The following is a 26,684-nucleotide window of genomic DNA, read 5'->3' as shown; positions in this document are numbered from 1 at the left end:
GTGTAATTTGTAGTCCCTGGTTATTCAGGGGTGTAATGTATAGTCCCTGGTGACTCAGTGGTGTAATTTATAGTCCCTGGTGACTCAGTGGTGTAATGTATAGTCCCTGGTGTCGCAGTGGTGTAATGTATAGTCCTTGGTGTCGCAGTGGTGTAATGTATTATCCCTGATGACTGAGGGGTGTAATGTATAGTCCCTGGTGACTCAGGGGAGTAATGTATAGTCCATGGTGACTCAGTGGTTTAACGTGTAGTCCCTGGTGACTCAGTGGTGTAATGTATAGTCCCTGGTGACTCAGTGGTGTAATGTGTAGTCCCTGGTGACTCAGTGGTGTAATGTGTAGTCCCCGGTGTTTCAGGGGTGTAATGTATAGCCCATGGTGTCTCATTGGTGTAATGTATAGTCCCTGGCGACTCAGTGGTGTAGAGTATAGTCCGTGGTCACTCAGTGGTGTAATGTATAGTCCCTAGTGACTCAGTGGTGTAATGTATAGTCCCTGGTGACTCAGGGGTGCAATGTATAGTCTCTAGTGTCTCAAGGGTGTAATTTATAGTCCCTGGTGTTGCAGTGGTGTAATGTATAGTCCCTGGTGACTCAGTGGTGTAATGTATTATCCCTGATGACTCAGGGGTGTAATGTATAGTCCCCGGTGTCTCAGGGGAGTAATGTATAGTCCATGGTGTCTCAGTGGTGTAATGTATAGTCCCTGGTGACTTCGTGGTGTAGGTTTTGTCCCTGGTGACTTAGCGGTATAATGTACAGTCCCTGGTGTCTCTGGGGTGTAATGTATAGTCCCTGTTGATTCAGGGGTGTAATGTATAGTCCCTGGTCACTCAAGGGTGTAATGTATAGTCCCTGGTCACTCAGTGGTGTAATGTATAGTCCCTGGTGACCTAATATCTACTATATAGTGAAGTGATGAGGAGGGGGCTAGTGTATGGGTGTGAATAGTGTGATATTAGTATTTGTATATTATACAGTTTCCCCTCCCCCGTAATCCACACATTCACTTTCCCATTAATAAAAGTGTAGAAATGAAGCATCTAAAAACCAGAGGACATTGGATATTTGGATATTTGCTCCTACAAGGACTGATTCCTACAGGTCCTATTACACCGGCCGATGCAGCGATCACCGAGACAGCTGGATGATCGGCGCTCGTTTGCTCCCGTCACACGGAGCTCTGGATGGGGACGAGCGCTCGTTACTCCGGTCCCTACTTTATTATCATGTCGGCAGCGCGTCTCCTGTTTACACACCAAGATGAGCCGCCGACAACCGAAATATTTCACTTTTTTAAAACGTCACGATCAGCCGATGACCCGGCGCTCGCCCCATATTTGGCCGCTGTAAAACCCCCTTTAGAAACCCTGAAGACGCCATTTATGGGGAGTCAGCGTGACAAAGCACGAAACCAAAATCATTACAACTTCATTATTGGCTCTTCCGGGATTTCATATAAATGAATTGATTTCTGTTTTTGTTATCACTGAACCGGGGTGAAAATCCTCGTCATTGAGATAAGGGGGCCATTAGGTTCCTGAGCGTGATAAGGTCACGGGGGTTACTGTGTATAGACGTCCTACTGACGACTCGTTACATAAAGGTTCAGCAATCACCAATATGAACAACGTATCAGCGCCTTGCGGTGTTACCTCCACAGCGATCAGCGGTCATTAGCAGCCATTAAGTCCCTGATTAGTCCTGTTTATAATCAATTAACTACAAGGTAACGAGTGCAGGTGGAGGAGCCGCCCCTTCGGCTCTGCTATATTAACCGTAGTGATTGTGCCGCCGTCACTGCTGCATCCGACAACCTGCGCCAGTCCTCACCATGACTCTCCAGGCAGATCTCATCCACATCTTCAATGGCATCCCCTTCACCACGCGTTCATCTGCCGAGCTGCTCCGATCCTTGGATGGATTCCAGGCCCGGGAGGACGACCTTCTCCTCATCTCCTACCCGAAATCTGGTATTTCCAATATTTCCAGCTTATATTTGTGTAGAACGCCCCAGCTGTGACTATAGTAGACCCCAATATACCGCTCGCGCCCCACATCACAGAAGCTGAGATATAGGGAGCTGTTTGGTGGGGTCCTCACACTGTAAGGCGCCATGTACATGACCGTAACATCGCCCGTAATTGCGGACCCATTCCCTTCTATGGCTGACGGACACTTTCCCATGTATTTTTGGGAAGGTGTCCGTGCCGTAGAAACTTTCCAAAAAATCCTATTTTGTTATTTTACGGACGTGCTGCCATTCTTTATAATGTGAGCACGGCCCGTAAAAGCAAACAGTTGTCCGCGGCCAGCCGTGCCTGTATGTACAGGTACGGTCGTGTGCTGGCGCCTAAGGGTTTGTTCACACAGGGCAGATTAGCTGTGGATTTTCAGCAATGAATTTTATTTAGAAAATCGGAGGGGTATTACAGTAGTAGCAGAGGGGACGAGGGGACGAGGGGTATTACAGTAGTAGCAGAGGGGACGAGGGGTATTACAGTAGTAGCAGAGGGGACGAGGGGTATTACAGTAGTAGCAGAGGAGACGAGGGGTATTACAGTAGTAGCAGAGGAGACGAGGGGTATTACAGTAGTAGCAGAGGGGACGAGGGGTATTACAGTAGTAGCAGAGGAGACGAGGGGTATTACAGTAGTAGCAGAGGGGACGAGGGGTATTACAGTAGTAGCAGAGGAGACGAGGGGTATTACAGTAGTAGCAGAGGAGACGAGGGGTATTACAGTAGTAGCAGAGGAGACGAGGGGGACGAGGGGTATTACAGTAGTAGCAGAGGAGACGAGGGGTATTACAGTAGTAGCAGAGGGGACGAGGGGGACGAGGGGTATTACAGTAGTAGCAGAGGAGACGAGGGGTATTACAGTAGTAGCAGAGGGGACGAGGGGGACGAGGGGTATTACAGTAGTAGCAGAGGAGACGAGGGGGACGAGGGGTATTACAGTAGTAGCAGAGGAGACGAGGGGTATTACAGTAGTAGCAGAGGGGACGAGGGGTATTACAGTAGTAGCAGAGGAGACGAGGGGTATTACAGTAGTAGCAGAGGAGACGAGGGGTATTACAGTAGTAGCAGAGGGGACGAGGGGGACGAGGGGTATTACAGTAGTAGCAGAGGAGACGAGGGGGACGAGGGGTATTACAGTAGTAGCAGAGGAGACGAGGGGTATTACAGTAGTAGCAGAGGGGACGAGGGGGACGAGGGGTATTACAGTAGTAGCAGAGGAGACGAGGGGTATTACAGTAGTAGCAGAGGGGACGAGGGGGACGAGGGGTATTACAGTAGTAGCAGAGGAGACGAGGGGGACGAGGGGTATTACAGTAGTAGCAGAGGAGACGAGGGGTATTACAGTAGTAGCAGAGGGGACGAGGGGGACGAGGGGTATTACAGTAGTAGCAGAGGAGACGAGGGGTATTACAGTAGTAGCAGAGGAGACGAGGGGGACGAGGGGTATTACAGTAGTAGCAGAGGGGACGAGGGGAATTACAGTAGTAGCAGAGGGGACGAGGGGTATTACAGTAGTAGCAGAGGAGACGAGGGGTATTACAGTAGTAGCAGAGGGGACGAGGGGTATTACAGTAGTAGCAGAGGAGACGAGGGGTATTACAGTAGTAGCAGAGGGGACGAGGGGTATTACAGTAGTAGCAGAGGAGACGAGGGGGACGAGGGGTATTACAGTAGTAGCAGAGGAGACGAGGGGTATTACAGTAGTAGCAGAGGAGACGAGGGGTATTACAGTAGTAGCAGAGGGGACGAGGGGTATTACAGTAGTAGCAGAGGAGACGAGGGGTATTACAGTAGTAGCAGAGGAGACGAGGGGTATTACAGTAGTAGCAGAGGGGACGAGGGGACGAGGGGTATTACAGTAGTAGCAGAGGAGACGAGGGGTATTACAGTAGTAGCAGAGGAGACGAGGGGTATTACAGTAGTAGCAGAGGGGACGAGGGGTATTACAGTAGTAGCAGAGGAGACGAGGGGGACGAGGGGTATTACAGTAGTAGCAGAGGAGACGAGGGGTATTACAGTAGTAGCAGAGGGGACGAGGGGACGAGGGGTATTACAGTAGTAGCAGAGGGGACGAGGGGAATTACAGTAGTAGCAGAGGAGACGAGGGGGACGAGGGGTATTACAGTAGTAGCAGAGGAGACGAGGGGTATTACAGTAGTAGCAGAGGGGACGAGGGGTATTACAGTAGTAGCAGAGGGGACGAGGGGTATTACAGTAGTAGCAGAGGGGACGAGGGGTATTACAGTAGTAGCAGAGGGGACGAGGGGTATTACAGTAGTAGCAGAGGGGACGAGGGGTATTACAGTAGTAGCAGAGGAGACGAGGGGTATTACAGTAGTAGCAGAGGGGACGAGGGGTATTACAGTAGTAGCAGAGGAGACGAGGGGGACGAGGGGTATTACAGTAGTAGCAGAGGAGACGAGGGGTATTACAGTAGTAGCAGAGGGGACGAGGGGTATTACAGTAGTAGCAGAGGGGACGAGGGGTATTACAGTAGTAGCAGAGGAGACGAGGGGTATTACAGTAGTAGCAGAGGAGACGAGGGGTATTACAGTAGTAGCAGAGGGGACGAGGGGAATTACAGTAGTAGCAGAGGAGACGAGGGGGACGAGGGGTATTACAGTAGTAGCAGAGGAGACGAGGGGTATTACAGTAGTAGCAGAGGAGACGAGGGGTATTACAGTAGTAGCAGAGGAGACGAGGGGTATTACAGTAGTAGCAGAGGGGACGAGGGGTATTACAGGAGTAGCAGAGGGGACGAGGGGTATTACAGTAGTAGCAGAGGGGACGAGGGGTATTACAGTAGTAGCAGAGGAGACGAGGGGTATTACAGTAGTAGCAGAGGAGACGAGGGGGACGAGGGGTATTACAGTAGTAGCAGAGGGGATGAGGGGTATTACAGTAGTAGCAGAGGAGACGAGGGGTATTACAGTAGTAGCAGAGGAGACGAGGGGTATTACAGTAGTAGCAGAGGAGACGAGGGGTATTACAGTAGTAGCAGAGGAGACGAGGGGTATTACAGTAGTAGCAGAGGAGACGAGGGGTATTACAGTAGTAGCAGAGGGGACGAGGGGTATTACAGTAGTAGCAGAGGAGACGAGGGGTATTACAGTAGTAGCAGAGGAGACGAGGGGTATTACAGTAGTAGCAGAGGAGACGAGGGGTATTACAGTAGTAGCAGAGGAGACGAGGGGTATTACAGTAGTAGCAGAGGGGACGAGGGGAATTACAGTAGTAGCAGAGGAGACGAGGGGGACGAGGGGTATTACAGTAGTAGCAGAGGAGACGAGGGGTATTACAGTAGTAGCAGAGGAGACGAGGGGTATTACAGTAGTAGCAGAGGGGACGAGGGGTATTACAGGAGTAGCAGAGGGGACGAGGGGTATTACAGTAGTAGCAGAGGGGACGGGGGGACGAGGGGTATTACAGTAGTAGCAGAGGGGACGGGGGGACGAGGGGTATTACAGTAGTAGCAGAGGAGACGAGGGGGACGAGGGGTATTACAGTAGTAGCAGAGGGGATGAGGGGTATTACAGTAGTAGCAGAGGAGACGAGGGGTATTACAGTAGTAGCAGAGGAGACGAGGGGTATTACAGTAGTAGCAGAGGAGACGAGGGGTATTACAGTAGTAGCAGAGGAGACGAGGGGTATTACAGTAGTAGCAGAGGAGACGAGGGGTATTACAGTAGTAGCAGAGGGGACGAGGGGAATTACAGTAGTAGCAGAGGGGACGAGGGGTATTACAGTAGTAGCAGAGGGGACGAGGGGAATTACAGTAGTAGCAGAGGGGACGAGGGGTATTACAGTAGTAGCAGAGGGGACGAGGGGTATTACAGTAGTAGCAGAGGGGACGAGGGGTATTACAGTAGTAGCAGAGGGGACGAGGGGTATTACAGTAGTAGCAGAGGGGACGAGGGGTATTACAGTAGTAGCAGAGGAGACGAGGGGTATTACAGTAGTAGCAGAGGAGACGAGGGGTATTACAGTAGTAGCAGAGGGGACGAGGGGAATTACAGTAGTAGCAGAGGAGACGAGGGGGACGAGGGGTATTACAGTAGTAGCAGAGGAGACGAGGGGTATTACAGTAGTAGCAGAGGAGACGAGGGGGACGAGGGGTATTACAGTAGTAGCAGAGGGGATGAGGGGTATTACAGTAGTAGCAGAGGAGACGAGGGGTATTACAGTAGTAGCAGAGGAGACGAGGGGTATTACAGTAGTAGCAGAGGAGACGAGGGGTATTACAGTAGTAGCAGAGGAGACGAGGGGTATTACAGTAGTAGCAGAGGAGACGAGGGGTATTACAGTAGTAGCAGAGGGGACGAGGGGTATTACAGTAGTAGCAGAGGAGACGAGGGGTATTACAGTAGTAGCAGAGGAGACGAGGGGTATTACAGTAGTAGCAGAGGGGACGAGGGGAATTACAGTAGTAGCAGAGGGGACGAGGGGTATTACAGTAGTAGCAGAGGAGACGAGGGGTATTACAGTAGTAGCAGAGGAGACGAGGGGTATTACAGTAGTAGCAGAGGGGACGAGGGGAATTACAGTAGTAGCAGAGGAGACGAGGGGTATTACAGTAGTAGCAGAGGAGACGAGGGGTATTACAGTAGTAGCAGAGGGGACGAGGGGAATTACAGTAGTAGCAGAGGGGGACGAGGGGTATTACAGTAGTAGCAGAGGGGACGAGGGGTATTACAGTAGTAGCAGAGGGGACGAGGGGTATTACAGTAGTAGCAGAGGGGACGAGGGGTATTACAGTAGTAGCAGAGGAGACGAGGGGTATTACAGTAGTAGCAGAGGGGACGAGGGGTATTACAGTAGTAGCAGAGGAGACGAGGGGTATTACAGTAGTAGCAGAGGAGACGAGGGGGACGAGGGGTATTACAGGAGTAGCAGAGGGGACGAGGGGTATTACAGTAGTAGCAGAGGGGACGGGGGGACGAGGGGTATTACAGTAGTAGCAGAGGGGACGGGGGGACGAGGGGTATTACAGTAGTAGCAGAGGAGACGAGGGGGACGAGGGGTATTACAGTAGTAGCAGAGGGGATGAGGGGTATTACAGTAGTAGCAGAGGAGACGAGGGGTATTACAGTAGTAGCAGAGGAGACGAGGGGTATTACAGTAGTAGCAGAGGAGACGAGGGGTATTACAGTAGTAGCAGAGGAGACGAGGGGTATTACAGTAGTAGCAGAGGAGACGAGGGGTATTACAGTAGTAGCAGAGGGGACGAGGGGTATTACAGTAGTAGCAGAGGAGACGAGGGGTATTACAGTAGTAGCAGAGGAGACGAGGGGTATTACAGTAGTAGCAGAGGGGATGAGGGGTATTACAGTAGTAGCAGAGGAGACGAGGGGTATTACAGTAGTAGCAGAGGAGACGAGGGGTATTACAGTAGTAGCAGAGGGGACGAGGGGTATTACAGTAGTAGCAGAGGAGACGAGGGGTATTACAGTAGTAGCAGAGGAGACGAGGGGTATTACAGTAGTAGCAGAGGGGACGAGGGGTATTACAGTAGTAGCAGAGGGGACGAGGGGTATTACAGTAGTAGCAGAGGGGACGAGGGGACGAGGGGTATTACAGTAGTAGCAGAGGGGACGAGGGGATGAGGGGTATTACAGTAGTAGCAGAGGGGACGAGGGGTATTACAGTAGTGGACGAGGGGATGAGAGGACGAGGGGATGAGAGGACGAGGGGATGAGAGGACGAGGGGATGAGAGGACGAGGGGATGAGAGGACCCACGCGCCGCGGAAAAGACCCGCAGAGAAAACGTTCATAAATCGACCTGCGACGCGTATCTTCTCATTCGCAACACGTCACTTCATGCTGCGGAATCGTTGCTCTTCTGTTGCAGGTTTTCCCCATTGAATTAGATAAGACGGAAACAACTACAATAATATCAAAATGAAATAAATGTTGCGATTTTGGTGGTGGAAAAACGGTGATTCTGATGCGGAAAAAGCAAATCAGGAAAAGAACACACGTTTTTTTTTGTTTAAAATGAATGTAAAAGGCAACACTCACCCTGCGGCCGGGGTAAGAGCAGCGCCTCCCTCTGGCCTGTGATGACGTTTCATCCCATGTGACTGCACGGACAGAGGGACGGGCCGCTATGGCAACACCCGGGGGGAAGGATCTGCTCATTTTTTTGTTTTCCGCAGCAGAAATTCCATTGGAAAATCCACACCACAATTTGGGCCGTTTTTTTGTCCAGAATTCCCTTCGGATTCTAGCACGGATATGCGGTGTAGTTTTATGCAGCAGATCTGCCCCGGCTCATCGGCCCTGCTGCAAGAATTCAGTTGAGCGCCCCCTACCCCTCCCCAACACCACTAGACCCCTGCGCACACCTATGCCCAACCGACCCCATGAATGCCCCCATAGCTGACTCCACAATATAATGCCCCCATAGCTGCCACATACAGTACAATGCCCCCCATAACTGCCCCATACATTATAAAGTCCCATACAGTATAATGCCCCCCATAGCTGCCACATCAGTATAATGCCCCCCATAGATGCCACATACAGTATAATGCCCCCATATAGTATAATGCCCTTTCTACAGTATAATGCCCCATAACTGCCCCCACACAGTATAATGCCCCATAACTGCCCCCACACAGTATAATGCCCCCATAACTGCCTCCACACAGTATAATGTCCCCATAACTGCCCCCACACAGTATAATGCCCCATAACTGCCCCCACACAGTATAATGCCCCATAACTGCCCCCACAGTATAATGTCCCCATAACTGCCTCCACACAGTATAATCCCCCCATAGCTGCCCCCACACAGTATAATGCCCCCATAGCTGCCCCCACACAGTATAATGTCCCCATAGCTGCCTCCACACAGTATAATGTCCCCATAGCTGCCTCCACACAGTATAATGCCCCCATAACTGCCCCCACACAGTATAATGCCCCCATAGCTGCCTCCACAAAGTATAATGTCCTCATAGCTGCCTCCACACAGTATAATGCCCCCATAACTGCCCCCACACAGTATAATGCCCCCATAACTGCCTCCACAGTATAATGTCCCCATAGCTGCCTCCACACAGTATAATGCCCCCATAGCTGCCTCCACACAGTATAATGCCCCATAACTGCCTCCACACAGTATAATGTCCCCATAGCTGCCCCCACACAGTATAATGCCCCCATAGCTGCCTCCACACAGTATAATGTCCCCATAGCTGCCCCCACACAGTATAATGCCCCCATAACTGCCTCCACACAGTATAATGTCCTCATAGCTGCCTCCACACAGTATAATGTCCCCATAACTGTTTGCACACAGTATAATCCCCCCATAGCTGCCTCCACACAGTATAATGCCCCCATAGCTGCCTGCACACAGTATAATGCCCCCATAGCTGCCTCCACACAGTATAATGTCCCCATAGCTGCCCCCACACAGTATAATGTCCCCATAGCTGCCTCCACACAGTATAATGCTCCCATAACTGCCTCCACACAGTATAATGCCCCCATAGCTGCCTCCACACAGTATAATGTCCCCATAGCTGCCCCCACACAGTATAATGTCCCCATAGCTGCCTCCACACAGTATAATGCTCCCATAACTGCCTCCACACAGTATAATTCCCCCATAGCTGCCTCCACACAGTATAATGTCCCCATAGCTGCCCCCACACAGTATAATGTCCCCATAGCTGCCTCCACACAGTATAATGCCCCCATAGCTGCCCCCACACAGTATAATGTCCCCATAGCTGCCTCCACACAGTATAATGTCCCCATAGCTGCCCCCACACAGTATAATGCCCCCATAGCTGCCCCCACACAGTATAATGTCCCCATAGCTGCCTCCACACAGTATAATGTCCCCATAGCTGCCTCCACACAGTATAATGTCCCCATAGCTGCCCCCACACAGTATAATGCCCCCATAGCTGCCCCCACACAGTATAATGTCCCCATAGCTGCCTCCACACAGTATAATGTCCCCATAGCTGCCTCCACACAGTATAATGCCCCCATAGCTGCCTCCACAGTATAATGCCCCCATAGCTGCCCCCACACAGTATAATGTCCCCATAGCTGCCTCCACACAGTATAATGTCCCCATAGCTGCCCCCACACAGTATAATGTCCCCATAACTGCCCCCCACACAGTATAATGTCCCCATAGCTGCCTCCACACAGTATAATGTCCTCATAGCTGCCTCCACACAGTATAATGTCCCCATAACTGCCCCCACACAGTATAATGCCCCCATAACTGCCCCCACACAGTATAATGCCCCCATAACTGCCTCCACAGTATAATGTCCCCATAGCTGCCCCCACACAGTATAATGCCCCCATAACTGCCTCCACACAGTATAATGTCCTCATAGCTGCCTCCACACAGTATAATGTCCCCATAACTGCCTCCACACAGTATAATCCCCCCATAGCTGCCTCCACACAGTATAATGTCCCCATAACTGCCTCCACACAGTATAATGCCCCATAGCTGCCTCCACACAGTATAATGTCCCCATAGCTACCTCCACACAGTATAATGTCCGCATAGCTGCCCCCACACAGTATAATGTCCCCATAGCTGCCTCCACACAGTATAATGTCCCCATAGCTACCTCCACACAGTATAATGCCCCCATAGCTACCTCCACACAGAATAATGTCCCCATAGCTGCCTCCACACAGTATAATGCCCCCATAGCTACCTCCACACAGAATAATGTCCCCATAGCTGCCTCCACACAGTATAATGCCCCCATAGCTACCTCCACACAGTATAATGTCCCCATAGCTGCCTCCACACAGAATAATGTCCCCATAGCTGCCTCCACACAGTATAATGTCCCCATAGCTGCCCCCACACAGTATAATGCCCCCATAGCTGCCTCCACACAGTATAATGCCCCCATAGCTGCCTCCACACAGTATAATGTCCCCATAGCTGCCTCCACACAGTATAATGTCCCCATAGCTGCCCCCACACAGTATAATGTCCCCATAGCTGCCTCCACACAGTATAATGCCCCCATAGCTGCCCCCACACAGTATAATGCCCCCATAGCTACCTCCACACAGTATAATGTCCCCATAGCTGCCTCCACACAGTATAATGTCCCCATAGCTGCCTCCACACAGTATAATGTCCCCATAGCTGCCTCCACACAGTATAATGTCCCCATAGCTGCCTCCACACAGTATAATGTCCCCATAGCTGCCTCCACACAGTATAATGTCCCCATAGCTGCCTCCACACAGTATAATGTCCCCATAGCTGCCTCCACACAGTATAATGTCCCCATAGCTGCCTCCACACAGTATAATGCCACATAGCTGCCTCCACACAGTATAATGCCCCATAGCTGCCTCCACACAGTATAATGCCCCCATAGCTGCCTCCACACAGTATAATGTCCCCATAGCTGCCTCCACACAGTATAATGTCCCCATAGCTGCCTCCACACAGTATAATGTCCCCATAGCTGCCCCCACACAGTATAATGTCCCCATAGCTGCCCCCACACAGTATAATGCCCCCATAGCTGCCTCCACACAGTATAATGCCCCCATAACTGCCCCCACACAGTATAATGTCCCCATAACTGCCTCCACACAGTATAATGCCCCCATAGCTGCCACCACACAGTATAATGTCCCCATAGCTGCCTCCACACAGTATAATGCCCCCATAGCTGCCTCCACACAGTATAATGTCCCCATAGCTGCCTCCACACAGTATAATGTCCCCATAGCTGCCTCCACACAGTATAATGTCCCCATAGCTGCCTCCACACAGTATAATGTCCCCATAGCTGCCTCCACACAGTATAATGTCCCCATAGCTTCCCCACACAGTATAATGTCCCCATAGCTGCCTCCACACAGTATAATGCCCCCATAGCTGCCTCCACACAGTATAAGGCCCCCATAGCTGCCTCCACACAGTATAATGTCCCCATAGCTGCCTCCACACAGTATAATGCCCCCATAGCTGCCTCCACACAGTATAAAGCCCCATAGCTGCCCCCACACAGTATAATGTCCCCATAGCTGCCTCCACACAGTATAATGTCCCCATAGCTGCCTCCACACAGTATAAAGCCCCATAGCTGCCCCCACACAGTATAATGTCCCCATAGCTGCCTCCACACAGTATAATGCCCCCATAGCTGCCCCCACACAGTATAATGTCCCCATAGCTGCCCCCACACAGTATAATGTCCCCATAGCTGCCTCCACACAGTATAATGTCCCCATAGCTGCCTCCACAGTATAATGCCCCCATAGCTGCCTCCACACAGTATAATGTCCCCATAACTGCCTCCACACAGTATAATGTCCCCATAGCTGCCTCCACAGTATAATGTCCCCATAGCTGCCTCCACACAGTATAATGTCCCCATAGCTGCCTCCACACAGTATAATGTCCCCATAGCTGCCTCCACACAGTATAATGTCCCCATAGCTGCCTCCACAGTATAATGTCCCCATAGCTGCCTCCACACAGTATAATGCCGCATAGCTGCCCCCACACAGTATAATGTCACCATAACTGCCCCCACACAGTATAATGTCCCCATAACTGCCCCCACACAGTATAATGCCCCCATAGCTGTCCCCACACAGTATAATGTCTCCATAGCTGCCTCCACACAGTATAATGTCCCGATAGCTGCCCCCACACAGTATAATGTCCCCATAGCTGCCTCCACACAGTATAATGTCCCCATAACTGCCCCCACACAGTATAATGCCCCCATAGCTGCCTCCACACAGTATAATGTCCCCATAACTGCCCCCACACAGTATAATGTCCCCATAACTGCCCCCACACAGTATAATGTCCCTATAGCTGCCCCCACACAGTATAATGTCCCCATAAATGCCCCCACACAGTATAATGTCCCCATAGCTGCCTCCACACAGTATAATGTCCCCATAGCTGCCCCCACACAGTATAATGTCCCCATAGCTGCCCCCACACAGTATAATGTCCCCATAACTGCCTCCACACAGTATAATGCCCCCATAGCTGCCTCCACACAGTATAATGCCCCATAGCTGCCCTCCACACAGTATAATGCCCCCATATCTGCCTCCACACAGTATAATGTCCCCATAGCTGCCCCCACACAGTATAATGTCCCCATAGCTGCCCCCACACAGTATAATGCCCCATAGCTGCCCTCCACACAGTATAATGCCCCTATATCTGCCTCCACACAGTATAATGTCCCCGATTTGAATGGACAGCGTTGTTTTCTTTTACGTGTTTTTTAAGCCGTTGAAGCGAATGCAAAAGACGCAGGAAGAAAAAGCTCCAAACGAGCGATGCCGGAATTATCCGCCTCCTACTAATTTCCATTGGAGGTCAGAGGTAGAAACCAGTTGAAGATCATCAGCCCCCCACTCACAGTAATGACCGTCAGCCCCCCCCCACTCACAGTAATGACCGTCAGCCCCCCCCACTCACAGTAATGACCGTCAGCCCCCCCCACTCACAGTAATGACCGTCAGCCCCCCACTCACAGTAATGACCGTCAGCCCCCTCCCCACTCACAGCAATGACCGTCAGCCCCCCACTCACAGTAATGACAGTCAGCCCCCCACTCACAGTAATGACCGTCAGCCCCCCACTCACAGTAATGACCGTCAGCCCCCCACTCACAGTAATGACCGTCAGCCCCCCCCCACTCACAGTAATGACCGTCAGCCCCCCCCACTCACAGTAATGACCGTCAGCCCCCCCTACTCACAGTAATGACCGTCAGCCCCCTCCCCACTCACAGCAATGACCGTCAGCCCCCTCCCCACTCACAGCAATGACCGTCAGCCCCCCACTCACAGTAATGACAGTCAGCCCCCCACTCACAGTAATGACCGTCAGCCCCCCACTCACAGTAATGACCGTCAGCCCCCCCCACTCACAGTAATGACCGTCAGCCCCCCCCACTCACAGTAATGACCGTCAGCCCCCCCCACTCACAGTAATGACCGTCAGCCCCCCACTCACAGTAATGACCGTCAGCCCCCCCCACTCACAGTAATGACCATCAGCTCCCCACTCACAGTAATGACCGTCAGCCCCCTCCCCACTCACAGCAATGACCGTCAGCCCCCTCCCCACTCACAGCAATGACCGTCAGCCCCCTCCCCACTCACAGTAATGACCGTCAGCCCCCCACTCACAGTAATGACCGTCAGCCTCCCCACACTCACAGTAATGACCGTCAGCCCCCCACTTACAGTAATGACCGTCAGCCCCCCACTCACAGTAATGACCGTCAGCCCCCCACTCACAGTAATGACCGTCAGCCCCCCACTCCGGTAATAACCATCAGCCCCCCCCACTCACAGTAATGACCATCAGCCCCCCCACTCACAGTAATGACCGTCAGCCCCCCCACTCACAGTAATGACCGTCAGCCCCCTCCCCACTCACAGTAATGACCGTCAGCCCCCCCCACTCACAGTAATGACCGTCAGCCCCCCACTCACAGTAATGACAGTCAGCCCCCTCCCCACTCACAGCAATGACCGTCAGCCCTCTCCCCACTCACAGCAATGACCGTCAGCCCCCTCCCCACTCACAGCAATGACCGTCAGCCCCCCACTCACAGTAATGACAGTCAGCCCCCCACTCACAGCAATGACCGTCAGCCCCCCCACTCACAGCAATGACCGTCAGCCCCCCACTCACAGCAATGACCGTCAGCCCCCCACTCACAGCAATGACCGTCAGCCCCCCACTCACAGTAATGACCGTCAGCCCCCCACTCACAGTAATGACCGTCAGCCCCCCACTCACAGTAATGACCGTCAGCCCCCCACTCACAGTAATGACCGTCAGCCCCCCACACTCACAGTAATGACCATCAGCCCCCCCACTCACAGTAATGACCGTCAGCCCCCCCACTCACAGTAATGACCGTCAGCCCCCACTCACAGTAATGACCGTCAGCCCCCTCCCCACTCACAGCAATGACCGTCAGCCCTCTCCCCACTCACAGTAATGACCGTCAGCCCCCCCCACTCACAGTAATGACCGTCAGCCCCCTCCCCACTCACAGCAATGACCGTCAGCCCTCTCCCCACTCACAGCAATGACCGTCAGCCCCCTCCCCACTCACAGTAATGACCGTCAGCCCCCTCCCCACTCACAGCAATGACCGTCAGCCCCCTCCCCACTCACAGTAATGACCGTCAGCCCCCCCACTCACAGTAATGACCGTCAGCCCCCCCACTCACAGTAATGACCGTCAGCCCCCCCACTCACAGTAATGACCGTCAGCCCCCCCACTCACAGTAATGACCGTCAGCCCCCCCACTCACAGTAATGACCGTCAGCCCCCTCCCCACTCACAGCAATGACCGTCAGCCCCCTCCCCACTCACAGTAATGACCGTCAGCCCCCCCACTCACAGTAATGACCGTCAGCCCCCCACTCACAGTAATGACCGTCAGCCCCCCACTCACAGTAATGACCGTCAGCCCCCCCACTCACAGTAATGACCGTCAGCCCCCCCACTCACAGTAATGACCATCAGCCCCTCACTCACAGTAATGACCATCAGCCCCTCACTCACAGTAATGACCGTCAGCCCCCCCACTCACAGTAATGACCGTCAGCCCCCCCACTCACAGTAATGACCGTCAGCCCCCCCACTCACAGTAATGACCATCAGCTCCCCACTCACAGTAATGACCATCAGCCCCCTCCCCACTCACAGTAATGACCATCAGCCCCCCACTCACAGTAATGACCGTCAGCCCCTCCCCACTCACAGCAATGACCGTCAGCCCCCCACTCACAGTAATGACCATCAGCCCCCCACTCACAGTAATGACCATCAGCCCCCACTCACAGTAATGACCATCAGCTCCCCACTCACAGTAATGACCATCAGCCCCCTCCCCACTCACAGCAATGACCGTCAGCCCCCCACTTACAGTAATGACCATCAGCTCCCCACTCACAGTAATGACCATCAGCCCCTCCCCACTCACAGCAATGACCGTCAGCCCCCTCCCCCACTCACAGTAATGACCGTCAGCCCCCCCACTCACAGTAATGACCGTCAGCCCCCCACTCACAGTAATGACCGTCAGCCCCCCCACTCACAGTAATGACCGTCAGCCCCCCACTCACAGTAATGACCGTCAGCCCCCTCCCCACTCACAGTAATGACCGTCAGCCCCCTCCCACTCACAGTAATGACCGTCAGCCCCCCCACTCACAGTAATGACCGTCAGCCCCCCACTCACAGTAATGACCGTCAGCCCCCCCACTCACAGTAATGACCGTCAGCCCCCCCACTCACAGTAATGACCGTCAGCCCCCCCACTCACAGTAATGACCATCAGCCCCCCCACTCACAGTAATGACCGTCAGCCCCCACTCACAGTAATGACCATAAGCCCCCCCCACTCACAGTAATGACCATCAGCCCCCCCACTCACAGTAATGACCGTCAGCCCCCCACTCACAGTAATGACCATCAGCCCCCTCCCCACTCACAGCAATGTCCGTCAGCCCCCCACTTACAGTAATGACCATCAGCTCCCCACTCACAGTAATGACCGTCAGCCCCCCACTCACAGTAATGACCATCAGCCCCCCACTCACAGTAATGACCATCAGCCCCCTCCCCACTCACAGCAATGACCGTCAGCCCCCTCCCCACTCACAGTAATGACCGTCAGCCCCCCCACTCACAGTAATGTCCGTCAGCCCCCCCACTCACAGTAATGACCGTCAGCCCCCCACTCACAGTAATGACCGTCAGCCCCCCCACTCACAGTAATGACCGTCAGCCCCCCACTCACAGTAATGACCGTCAGCCCCCCACTCACAGTAATGACCGTCAGCCCCCCACTCACAGTAATGACCATCAGCCCCCCCACTCACAGTAATGACCGTCAGCCCCCCACTCACAGTAATGACCGTCAGCCCCCCCACTCACAGTAATGACCATCAGCCCCCCACTCACAGTAATGACCATCAGCCCCCCACTCACAGTAATGACCATCAGCTCCCCACTCACAGTAATGACCATCAGCCCCCTCCCCACTCACAGCCAATGACCGTCAGCCCCCCACTCACAGTAATGACCATCAGCCCCCTCCCCACTCACAGTAATGACCATCAGCCCCCCACTCACAGTAATGACCATCAGCCCCCCACTCACAGCAATGACCGTCAGCCCCCTCCCCACTCACAGCAATGACCATCAGCCCCCCACTCACAGTAATGACCATCAGCCCCCTCCCCACTCACAGTAATGACCATCAGCCCCCCACTCACAGTAATGACCATCAGCCCCCCACTCACAGTAATGACCATCAGCCCCCTCCCCACTCACAGTAATGACCATCAGCCCCCCACTCACAGTAATGACCATCAGCCCCCCCCACTCACAGTAATGACCGTCAGCCCCCCACTCACAGTAATGACCATCAGCTCCCCACTCACAGTAATGACCATCAGCCCCCTCCCACTCACAGCAATGACCGTCAGCCCCCTCCCCACTCACAGTAATGACCGTCAGCCCCCCCACTCACAGTAATGACCGTCAGCCCCCCACTCACAGTAATGACCGTCAGCCCCCCCACTCACAGTAATGACCGTCAGCCCCCCACTCACAGTAATGACAGTCAGCCCCCTCCCCACTCACAGTAATGACCGTCAGCCCCCCCACTCACAGTAATGACCGTCAGCCCCCCCACTCACAGCAATGACCATCAGCCCCCCACTCACAGCAATGACCGTCAGCTCCCCACTCACAGTAATGACCGTCAGCCCCCCACTCACAGTAATGACAGTCAGCCCCCTCCCCACTCACAGCAATGACCATCAGCCCCCCCACTCACAGTAAGGACCGTCAGCCCCCCACTCACAGTAATGACATCAGCCCCCCCACTCACAGTAATGACCGTCAGCCCCCCACTCACAGTAATGACCGTCAGCCCCCCACTCACAGTAATGACCATCAGCCCCCCCACTCACAGTAATGACCGTCAGCCCCCTCCCCACTCACAGTAATGACCATCAGCCCCCCACTCACAGTAATGACCATCAGCCCCCCACTCACAGTAATGACCGTCAGCCCCCTCCCCACTCACAGTAATGACCATCAGCCCCCCACTCACAGTAATGACCATCAGCCCCCCCCCACTCACAGTAACGACCGTCAGCCCCCCCCCACTCACAGTAATGACCGTCAGCCCCCCACTCACAGTAACGACCGTCAGCCCCCCCCACTCACAGTAACGACAGTCAGCCCCCCCACTCACAGTAATGACCGTCAGCCCCCCACTCACAGTAATGACCGTCAGCCCCCTCCCCACTCACAGTAATGACCATCAGCCCCCCACTCACAGTAATGACCGTCAGCCCCCTCCCCACTCACAGTAATGACCATCAGCCCCCCCCACTCACAGTAATGACCATCAGCCCCCCACTCACAGTAATGACCATCAGCCCCCACTCACAGTAATGACCATCAGCCCCCACTCACAGTAATGACCGTCAGCCCCCTCCCCACTCACAGTAATGACCATCAGCCCCCCCACTCACAGTAATGACCATCAGCCCCCCACTCACAGTAATGACCATCAGCCCCCCACTCACAGTAATGACCATCAGCCCCCCCACTCACAGTAATGACCGTCAGCCCCCCACTCACAGCAATGACCATCAGCCCCCCCCACTCACAGTAATGACCATCAGCCCCCCACTCACAGTAATGACCATCAGCCCCCACTCACAGTAATGACCGTCAGCCCCCCACTCACAGCAATGACCATCAGCCCCCCCCACTCACAGTAATGACCATCAGCCCCCCCACTCACAGTAATGGACCGTCAGACAGAAGTTGTCCCTCCCCCGCAGAACCCTGGGTTTAGCTCCGCCCCATCATGGTTTCCGTCCTTCGCTCGCTGACGTGTTACGTCGTCTTCCTCCAGGCACTCACTGGTTGGCTGAGATCATGAAACATCTTTACCCGTCCAAAGTCTCCCTGACGCCCCCCATTGAGTTTGGAGAAGTTTCGAAACTGGAAGAATTGAACAACATGACGACCAAGAGAATCGTCCCGACGCACCTGAACTACGCCATGCTGCCCAAAGACTTCAAAGCCAAGAAATGCAAGGTGAGGACCACGGGGGGGGGGAGACGCTGCGGGGGGGGAGAGGCTGCGGGGGGTGGGGGGGCGGTCCTTACCGCACCGCAGGCTCCTACAATATGTATAAAACCATCTCTGCATCATGAACATTTCAGCAACTTCAGAAGATACGTTTTTTAAATTCATTTTCAAGATCTCTGTTTGCTGACAGTGAATGGTAATATTAATGGTTTTCATCCAGGGACTAAAAATCACAGAGACCAAATACTTCACAGCAGAGGGTTTGTTACAATGTATCGGTGCAGACAATACTGTGAAGTAAACACATCAGCAGCAAAAATCCCTTTCCCATCCTGATAGTTTGTTACATTGTATCAGTCTGTGGTTTATATCACAAAGGATTGTCTAGACTGGATGCAATTGTAACAAACTGTCAGCAGTGAGAAGTATTAGCTCAGGGTTTTCAGTCTCTCGATATTCCCATTCACTGACAGCAAGATTTTGAGAACAGAGAGGAATTGAAACCCAAAGGCCCAGAATTCTCAATGTATTTGCACCTTTTTTTGGTGCATTTTACTCCAGAATTGCTGCGGTGCGACATTTATTAACCATTTGCGCGTCCACTTGTGAACGTGAAGTGTTAAGTGGGCGGGGCTTGCTGCTCAGACAGGATATAAACACATTTATCAAAAGCAAATTTTTTATATTTTTTTTTCAAAAAACGCCCCAAAATGCAGTAAACACGTGTTTACGATGCGGTATTAGCTGCATGGTGTGAATAGCGCCTGAGTCTACTACAGCTGCAGGGCACGTGACTCATTGTAGCGCTCAGCGAGGTGTTCAGTGGATACGGCGTATCTGACATTATATATTCCGCGTTCCCGCAGGCGATCTACATCATCCGCAATCCGAAGGACACGGCCGTCTCTTTATTTCACTACTACAGAGATAACCCCAACCTGCCGACCATCGAGGGCTGGAGCACCTACCTGGATCTGTTCCTGCAAGGAGAAGGTAACTCCCATCATCTTCATCATTTATCACTGATTCGTGACATCACATGTGGCGACTTACGGCCACGGCTGAGTGAGTGACAGCTGCAGTCCACAAGACCTCGTGTAACGTGTATATCTGGACTGCAGCTGAAGAGTTAAAAATCAATCATTAGCGCTGCAAAGTCTCAGTGAAGCCCCGGCTTTAGCGGCTGCCTCCTGACCTGGGGCTTTAGCGGCTGCCTCCTGACCTGGGGCTTTAGCGGCTGCCTCCTGACCTGGGGCTTTAGCGGCTGCCTCCTGACCTGGGGCTTTAGCGGCTGCCTCCTGACCTGGGACACGTTGCTAGAACGGCTTCTATGGGAATCCCCTGCGCCTGCGGCTTTTATGTGTGAAGGGTTTATATTTTCTTCATCCATTCTTTAGTTCTATCTGGTTCTAGGAAAGCTGGGTGACCTGACAAGCAATATAGCCGCCCGGGTGCTGTAATCTAGTAACGATCGTATGTGGGACATCAACCAACGTAACAATATGTTCAAGTGACTAAAACTGTTAAAGGGCCAGTAACCCTACATTCCGGAGCTCTTAAGGCCGAGTTCACACAGTGCAGACTTTACATGTTTTTTTTTTTTGTTTTTTTTAAGACAAAACCAGGAACGGAACCCAAACAGAAGAAACTTACAAAGGAAGGACTTCTAGTTCTGCAGCAAATCTGCCCTGTGGGATCCCAGCCTAAGAGTGTGTTCACACGGTCTATACAAACGCCCAAAAAACGGCTGAAAAATCGGAAGCGGAGCGCCTCCAAACATCTGACCATTGATTTCAATGGGAAATACGGCGTTCTGTTCCGACGGGGCGTTTTTTTACGCCTCATTTTCAAAAAAACGGCACGTATAAAGACGCCCTGTAAAAAGACGCGCATGTCAGTTCCTGAGCCGTTTTTCATTGGCTCTATAGACAAACCGCTCCAAAAACGGCCGTAAAAAACGCATCAAAAAACGCAAGTTGCTTAAAAAACGGCTGAAAATCAGAGGCGGTTTTCCCTTGAAGCTCCTCCGTATTCTCAGCCGTTTTTAGTTTAGCGCCTGAGTTCGCTCACACAGGGCTCTGAACGCCGCAGGGAATTCCAGCCCAAAAAAAACACCAAATTGTGGTGCAGTTTTTTTGTCCGGAGCGTTCGCTGCAGTAAACAGGCCGTAAAAAAAAAAAAAAGTGCTCATACTTAACCGTAGCCATGGCGACGCGTCCCACCGACGTCCAGCCGCCCGGGAGGATGTTCATCCCATGTGACCGCTGCAGCCTGTGATTGGCCTGTGATTGGCTGCAGCGGTCACATGGGCTGAAACGTCCTCCCAGGAGGCCGGGCGGCTGGACACAGGGGCAGAGAATTCTGGGTAAGCATTGGCGGTTTTTCTTTTTCTGAGTTGCGATTTTTGCCGCGGAGTCGCAGCTTTTCTGCTACAAAATAACGCAACATTTGCTATTTGTTGCGAGTTTTACCTCCATATTAAATTCAACGGGGAAAACCCGCAACAGAAAAGCTGCGATTCCACAACACAAAAGGCGTGCGGCCGATTATATAAACGCTCCGCCGGTCAATTTATGAAGGTTTTTTACGCAGCGCGCGGACGAGATTTGTGGAAATATCCGCTTCGCTGCCGATTTCCCACGATGAAAGATGTTGTAGAAAATCTGCAGAGTTCATGCGACGTGTGACGGACCGGCTACACGCGCACGCTGCAGAAAATAGGCGCCAAAACCGCAGGAAAGTAGCCGGTAAATACCGCGCCAGATTGCGCATTCATTGGTGCGGTTTTGCTGCGTTTTTGTGCTGCAGGTTTCGGGGTGAACCCCCTCAGCGCTGGGCAGATACAATTCTCAAGCGGAAACGCAAAATGAAGACATCTTAAAATGGCGCGTCCGTGGGATCCCTGGATTACCTGGTCCCGTATATAATACGCATCGTGTGCATTGACCCCGGAATCTCCTCGCCCGGGACTTTATCACGGAGCGACACATTGTAACAGAACACAAAGCCAGAATCCGTATCCCCAGCCCCCCCCCCCCCCCCCCCCGTCGGCAGAGCTGCTGGTACTTGTAGTCCCCCCGTCCTCCGGAGAACCTCACACCCTGGTCCAGGCCCCTCCATATAAATAATCATCAGCTTTCTAATAGACTTTTGTGTTTCTATTCCTCCCCATTGTCATACTCTCATGCTTGCTGTCAGTGAATTGAAACATTCTTACATCCAGAGGCTGAAAACTCCTCCTAACACTGTCTCCCAGCTGAGGGTTTGTTACATTTATCTCCAATACAATATTCTTGTGAGGAGAACTAGTCCTGCTCACACAGCAGAGGAGTTTATATAAACCGCGCCGTATGAGGCCTCACGCACACGACTGGAGCCACGAGCACGGCTGGGATTTCCGGGTCACCCGCGAGCCGCCTGCAAATCACGGGCCGCGGCTATTATTTCCTATGAGCCGTAATAAGACAGGTCCGCTCTTTCTGCGCTCCTGGGAACCACGGTCGTGTGATGGCCCCATAGAAATGAATGAGGCCGCCATTCTCCCGTGGATTTTCAGGGGAATCGCGGCCACAAAAGCGCGTTGGTGTGCACGGGGCCTGAGGCAGACTTGTGCTGCTGCCGTGTTCAGTGCAGGAAGGATTTATTAGGCCGTGTTCACACGGCTTATTTTCGGCAGTTTTTCGGGCCTCCAAACATCTGGCCAATGATTTCAATGGGAAAAATGGCGTTCTGTTCCGACAAAACGGCCGCGTAAAAAGAAGTGCATGTCACTTGAGCCGCTTTTCATGGATTATAGAAAAACCACTCCAAAAAAGGGGCGTAAAAAAAGCCACGAAAAACACGAGTTGCTAGAAAAACGGCTGAAAAAGAAAAACCGCTTCGTATTTTCAGACGGTTTTTGCGAAGCGCGTGAACAAACCCTTAGGCTGGATTCACACGAGCGTTGCGTTTTTGCGCGCGCAAACAACGCGGCGTTTTGCGAGCGCAAAAACCATTTGACAGCTGCGTGTGTCATGCGTGTCTGATGCGCGGCTGCGTGATTTTCGCGCAGCCGGCATCATAGAGATGAGGCTTGTCAACGCCCGTCACTGTCCAAGGTGCTGAAAGAGCTAAATCTTTCAGCACCCTCGACAGTGAATGCCGAACACAACAGCGAAAAACCTGTAAAAAAAAAAAGATAAAGTTCCTACTTACCGAGAACTTCCCGGCCGGTGCCTTGGTGACGCGTCCTTGGTGACGCGTCCTTGGTGACGCGCCTCTCTTGACATCGGGCCCCACCTCCCTGGATGACGCAGCAGTCCAAGTGACCGCTGCAGCCTGTGATTGGCTGCAGCCTGTGCTTGGCCTGTGATTGGCTGGAGCTGTCACTTGAACTGAAGTGTCATCCCGGGAGGTCGGACTGCAGGAAGGAGACAGGAGTAATCGGTAAGTTAGAACTTCGTCTTTTTTTTACAGGTTCATGTATTTTGGGATCGCAAGTCACTGTCCATGGTGCTGAAACAGTTTAACTCTTTCAGCACCATGGACAGTGACTGTCTCCTGACGTCGCGGACCGGAAATTTTTTGGCCGAGTTTGGCCGAACCCGGTGAAGTTAGCTTCGGTTGTCGGGGTTCACTCCGTTTGGATGCTTGGAAACAGAAAAGCACGTGGTGCTTTTCTGTTTACATTCTGAGTTTGACAGCTGTTGCGCAAACACGCAGTTCGCACGGAAGTGCTTCCGTGCGACCTGCCTGGTTTTCACGCACCCATTGACTTCAATGGGTGCGTGATGCGTGAAATACGAAGAGTTATTGAACCTGTCGCGTATTTTGCGCAGCGAACAAACGCTGCGCAAAATACACGGACTGTGTGTACTGCCCCATAGACTTCTATAGGGCATTGCGTGCCGCGCGAAAACCACGCGCCCTACACGCTGCCAAATCACGCTCGTGTGAATCCCCACTTAGGCTGGATTCACACGTAAACGTGTATTGCGTCGGCCACGCACAGTCCAATACAAGTCTATGGGGCAGTACAGACAGTCCGTGCTTTTTGCGCAGCGTTTGTCCGCTGCGCAAAAAGTGCGACATGGTCAATATCGCCGCGTTTTTTGCGCATCACGCACCCATTGAAGTCAATGGGTGCGTGAAAACCACGCAGGTCGCACTTCCGTGTGAACTGCCTGTTTCGCGCACCAGCTGTCAAAAGGATGAATGTAAACGGAAAAGCACCGCGTGCTACAAACATACAAATGGCGTGTCATAATGATGGCGGCTGCGCGAAAAGCAGGTAAGTGGCTGTTGCGCAGGCAAAACGCAGCGTGTTTTGCGTGCGCAAAAACGCCACGCACGTCTGAATCAGCCCTTAGACTGGATACAATTATAACAAACCTTCAGCTGTGAAGTATTTAAGCATCCGAATGTAAACTACACAGAAAGCAGAGATCTTATCTTAGAAAGTTGCAGAATTTTTCATATTAATTTACAGAACACTGGCCTGGCCCTATAAATATATTTCTAATCAACCAGCACTGTAATAATCTACAATAATCTGTACTGTATAATAATCCATAATATAATAATCTGTAATATAAAATGTTTAATAACCTGTAATACTGTATAATAATCTAATATAAAACAATCTGAAATCTATAATAATCTCTAATCTGTAATAATCTCTAATCTGTAATCTATAATAATCTGTAATAATGTGTACGTTGCAGTTGTCTGCGGGTCGTGGTTTGATCACGTCTTGGGGTGGGAAGAACACCGGAATGAGATGGGGACGCTCTTCCTCTATTACGAGTCCATGAAAAAGGTCAGAGGATTTATGACGCGGTTCCGAGTAACGACTACGATTCTGCGCGTTTCCAGAGAAGTCAATGGGAAAATCTCATAACATTTGCGCTGCCGCCGGTGGCCGTTCACACCTATTGTAGCGCGACTTTTACATCACCGTCTAGACGGCGCCGTAAAGTAAAGCTGCGGTCTGGAGTAAATCGCTCATACAATGCGGGTGAATGAGTCGCAGAATGCAGGCTGCTGTAAATGACCCCCCCCCACCCCTCCCCCGATATCCCCTCTGCAGGTGATCACTCATTATGTAATTCCCTAATATAGTAAAGTGGCCCCAACCTGCAGCTTCACCTCAAACTACAACTCTCACCCGGTCAGGGCATGCTGGGAGTGGTAGTTTGACGAGCTCTCGCTTCTGTCCTCAGGATCTCTTCCAGTCCGTGAGGAAGATCAGCAATTACCTGGGGATCAACATCAACGACAGCGAAATCCACGACATCTGCAAGAAAACGTCATTCTCCGAGATGAAAGACAACGTGGAGAAGGAAAACAGCGAGCCGGAGAACACGGTCTGCTCCCTGACCTCCAACAAGAGGCTGATCTTCCGGAAAGGTGAGCGCCGCATAATAACCACTGGCGGCCATGTTAGAGCCTACGGACATCTGTATTTGGTCACCCGGTCACCGAGCATAATCCTGGTAGCCGTGCCCCTACCTGGAATAGTATACGATGCGGAGACATGAACAGCCCCATCTGGCGAGACATCATCTAGAATACGGTAACGCGTGTTCTCTGCGACGCCCGAGACGTAAATCCACATCAGACGCAGAAGAAATAGCTGCAAATATCTTATAAAGGGCGTTTCATATAAAAAAAATAATCTGGGAAAGACGAGCGACAACCAACAGGGTCCATGGTAAGAAGGACGACGAGTAGAGTTACCATGCAGGACTGTAGGAAAGCTGGGTCATTAGAAGAGCGGATCAGAGGAGGGAGACGACCTCCGGGCTGACACTTATTAGAACGTTTCTTAAAGTGACAGGCGTCCAGATGGTGAGCGGTGTCGTTTTGTGTTTGCAGGGACTGTCGGGGACTGGAAACATTACTTCACCAACAAGCAGAACCGGCTGTTCGATGAGACGTGCGAAACAAAGATGGATTCCAGCAGCCTGGCCAAGCACATTCTCTACGAGGACTGAGGCCCGGCGACTCCCTCCACGTTACATAGAAAAGGCAACGCGTCAGAGGAACAAACACCTTCCTCTATGAGGCCCAAGTGTAGAGTACAAAGCAACGCTGGGGGGGCCATTAATCCGATCACACCTGGTGGGAGGGGTCAGGGGTGGAGAGCTGGGGCCAAAGGGTATCAGTGCGCTCATATGAGACCGTGTGATTACAGGGGAGGGGGCGACACCTCTCCTGCCCCCGGACCATCATTTCCGTTATTTAGCGCACTATAACAATCCATCGCACGCCGCTGCGTTTTGAGCCGTAGGGTTGACGGTTGTAGCTGCAGAGATAACTGCGCGGTTGGCGTCAGCGCCACGATCCTGACACAGCAAACACAGCTGTATCTACGGCAGAGAACCGCACAGCTCAAAACGCGGCGTCACTTTAAGACGCGATCCCATGATTATCACAGCTACAGAAGGACCGCAGGATGCAGCAAATACCCCAAAATCTGGAGCCGCGTGGACAATAATATTATATCTACATCTGGACGGCGGATGTTCTACATGACAGGACACGTGGG

At 52.3% G+C, this 26,684-nt stretch overlaps 1 protein-coding gene across 1 annotated transcript; it reads left to right on the top strand.

Moving 5' to 3' along the window:
• Positions 1-1,834: 1,834 nt before the first annotated feature.
• Positions 1,835-26,209, top strand: LOC142750803 (sulfotransferase 6B1-like). Its single transcript, XM_075859779.1, has 6 exons — positions 1,835-1,973; positions 18,978-19,162; positions 20,023-20,149; positions 24,859-24,953; positions 25,357-25,543; positions 26,012-26,209. The coding sequence occupies exons 1-6, from the start codon at positions 1,835-1,837 to the stop codon at positions 26,128-26,130; spliced, it is 852 nt and encodes a 283-aa protein (XP_075715894.1). The 3' UTR covers positions 26,131-26,209.
• The last annotated feature ends 475 nt before the right edge of the window (positions 26,210-26,684 follow it).

The sequence above is a fragment of the Rhinoderma darwinii genome, chromosome 3 (genome assembly GCF_050947455.1).
Source record: "Rhinoderma darwinii isolate aRhiDar2 chromosome 3, aRhiDar2.hap1, whole genome shotgun sequence".
Lineage (NCBI taxonomy): Eukaryota > Metazoa > Chordata > Amphibia > Anura > Rhinodermatidae > Rhinoderma > Rhinoderma darwinii.
The sequence above is the reverse complement of the archived record's forward strand: the minus strand, read 5'-3'. Positions and strand labels throughout refer to the sequence as shown.

What these genes read in the sequence shown, in the direction of transcription:
- LOC142750803 (XM_075859779.1), top strand. Translation starts at nt 1,835, where the DNA reads ATGACTCTCCAGGCAGATCTCATCCACATCTTCAATGGCATCCCCTTC. An exon ending in CATCTCCTACCCGAAATCTG is followed by an intron (nt 1,974 to 18,977) that starts GTATTTCCAATA and finishes GTCTTCCTCCAG; the next exon opens with GCACTCACTGGTTGGCTGAG. An exon ending in ATTACGAGTCCATGAAAAAG is followed by an intron (nt 24,954 to 25,356) that starts GTCAGAGGATTT and finishes TTCTGTCCTCAG; the next exon opens with GATCTCTTCCAGTCCGTGAG.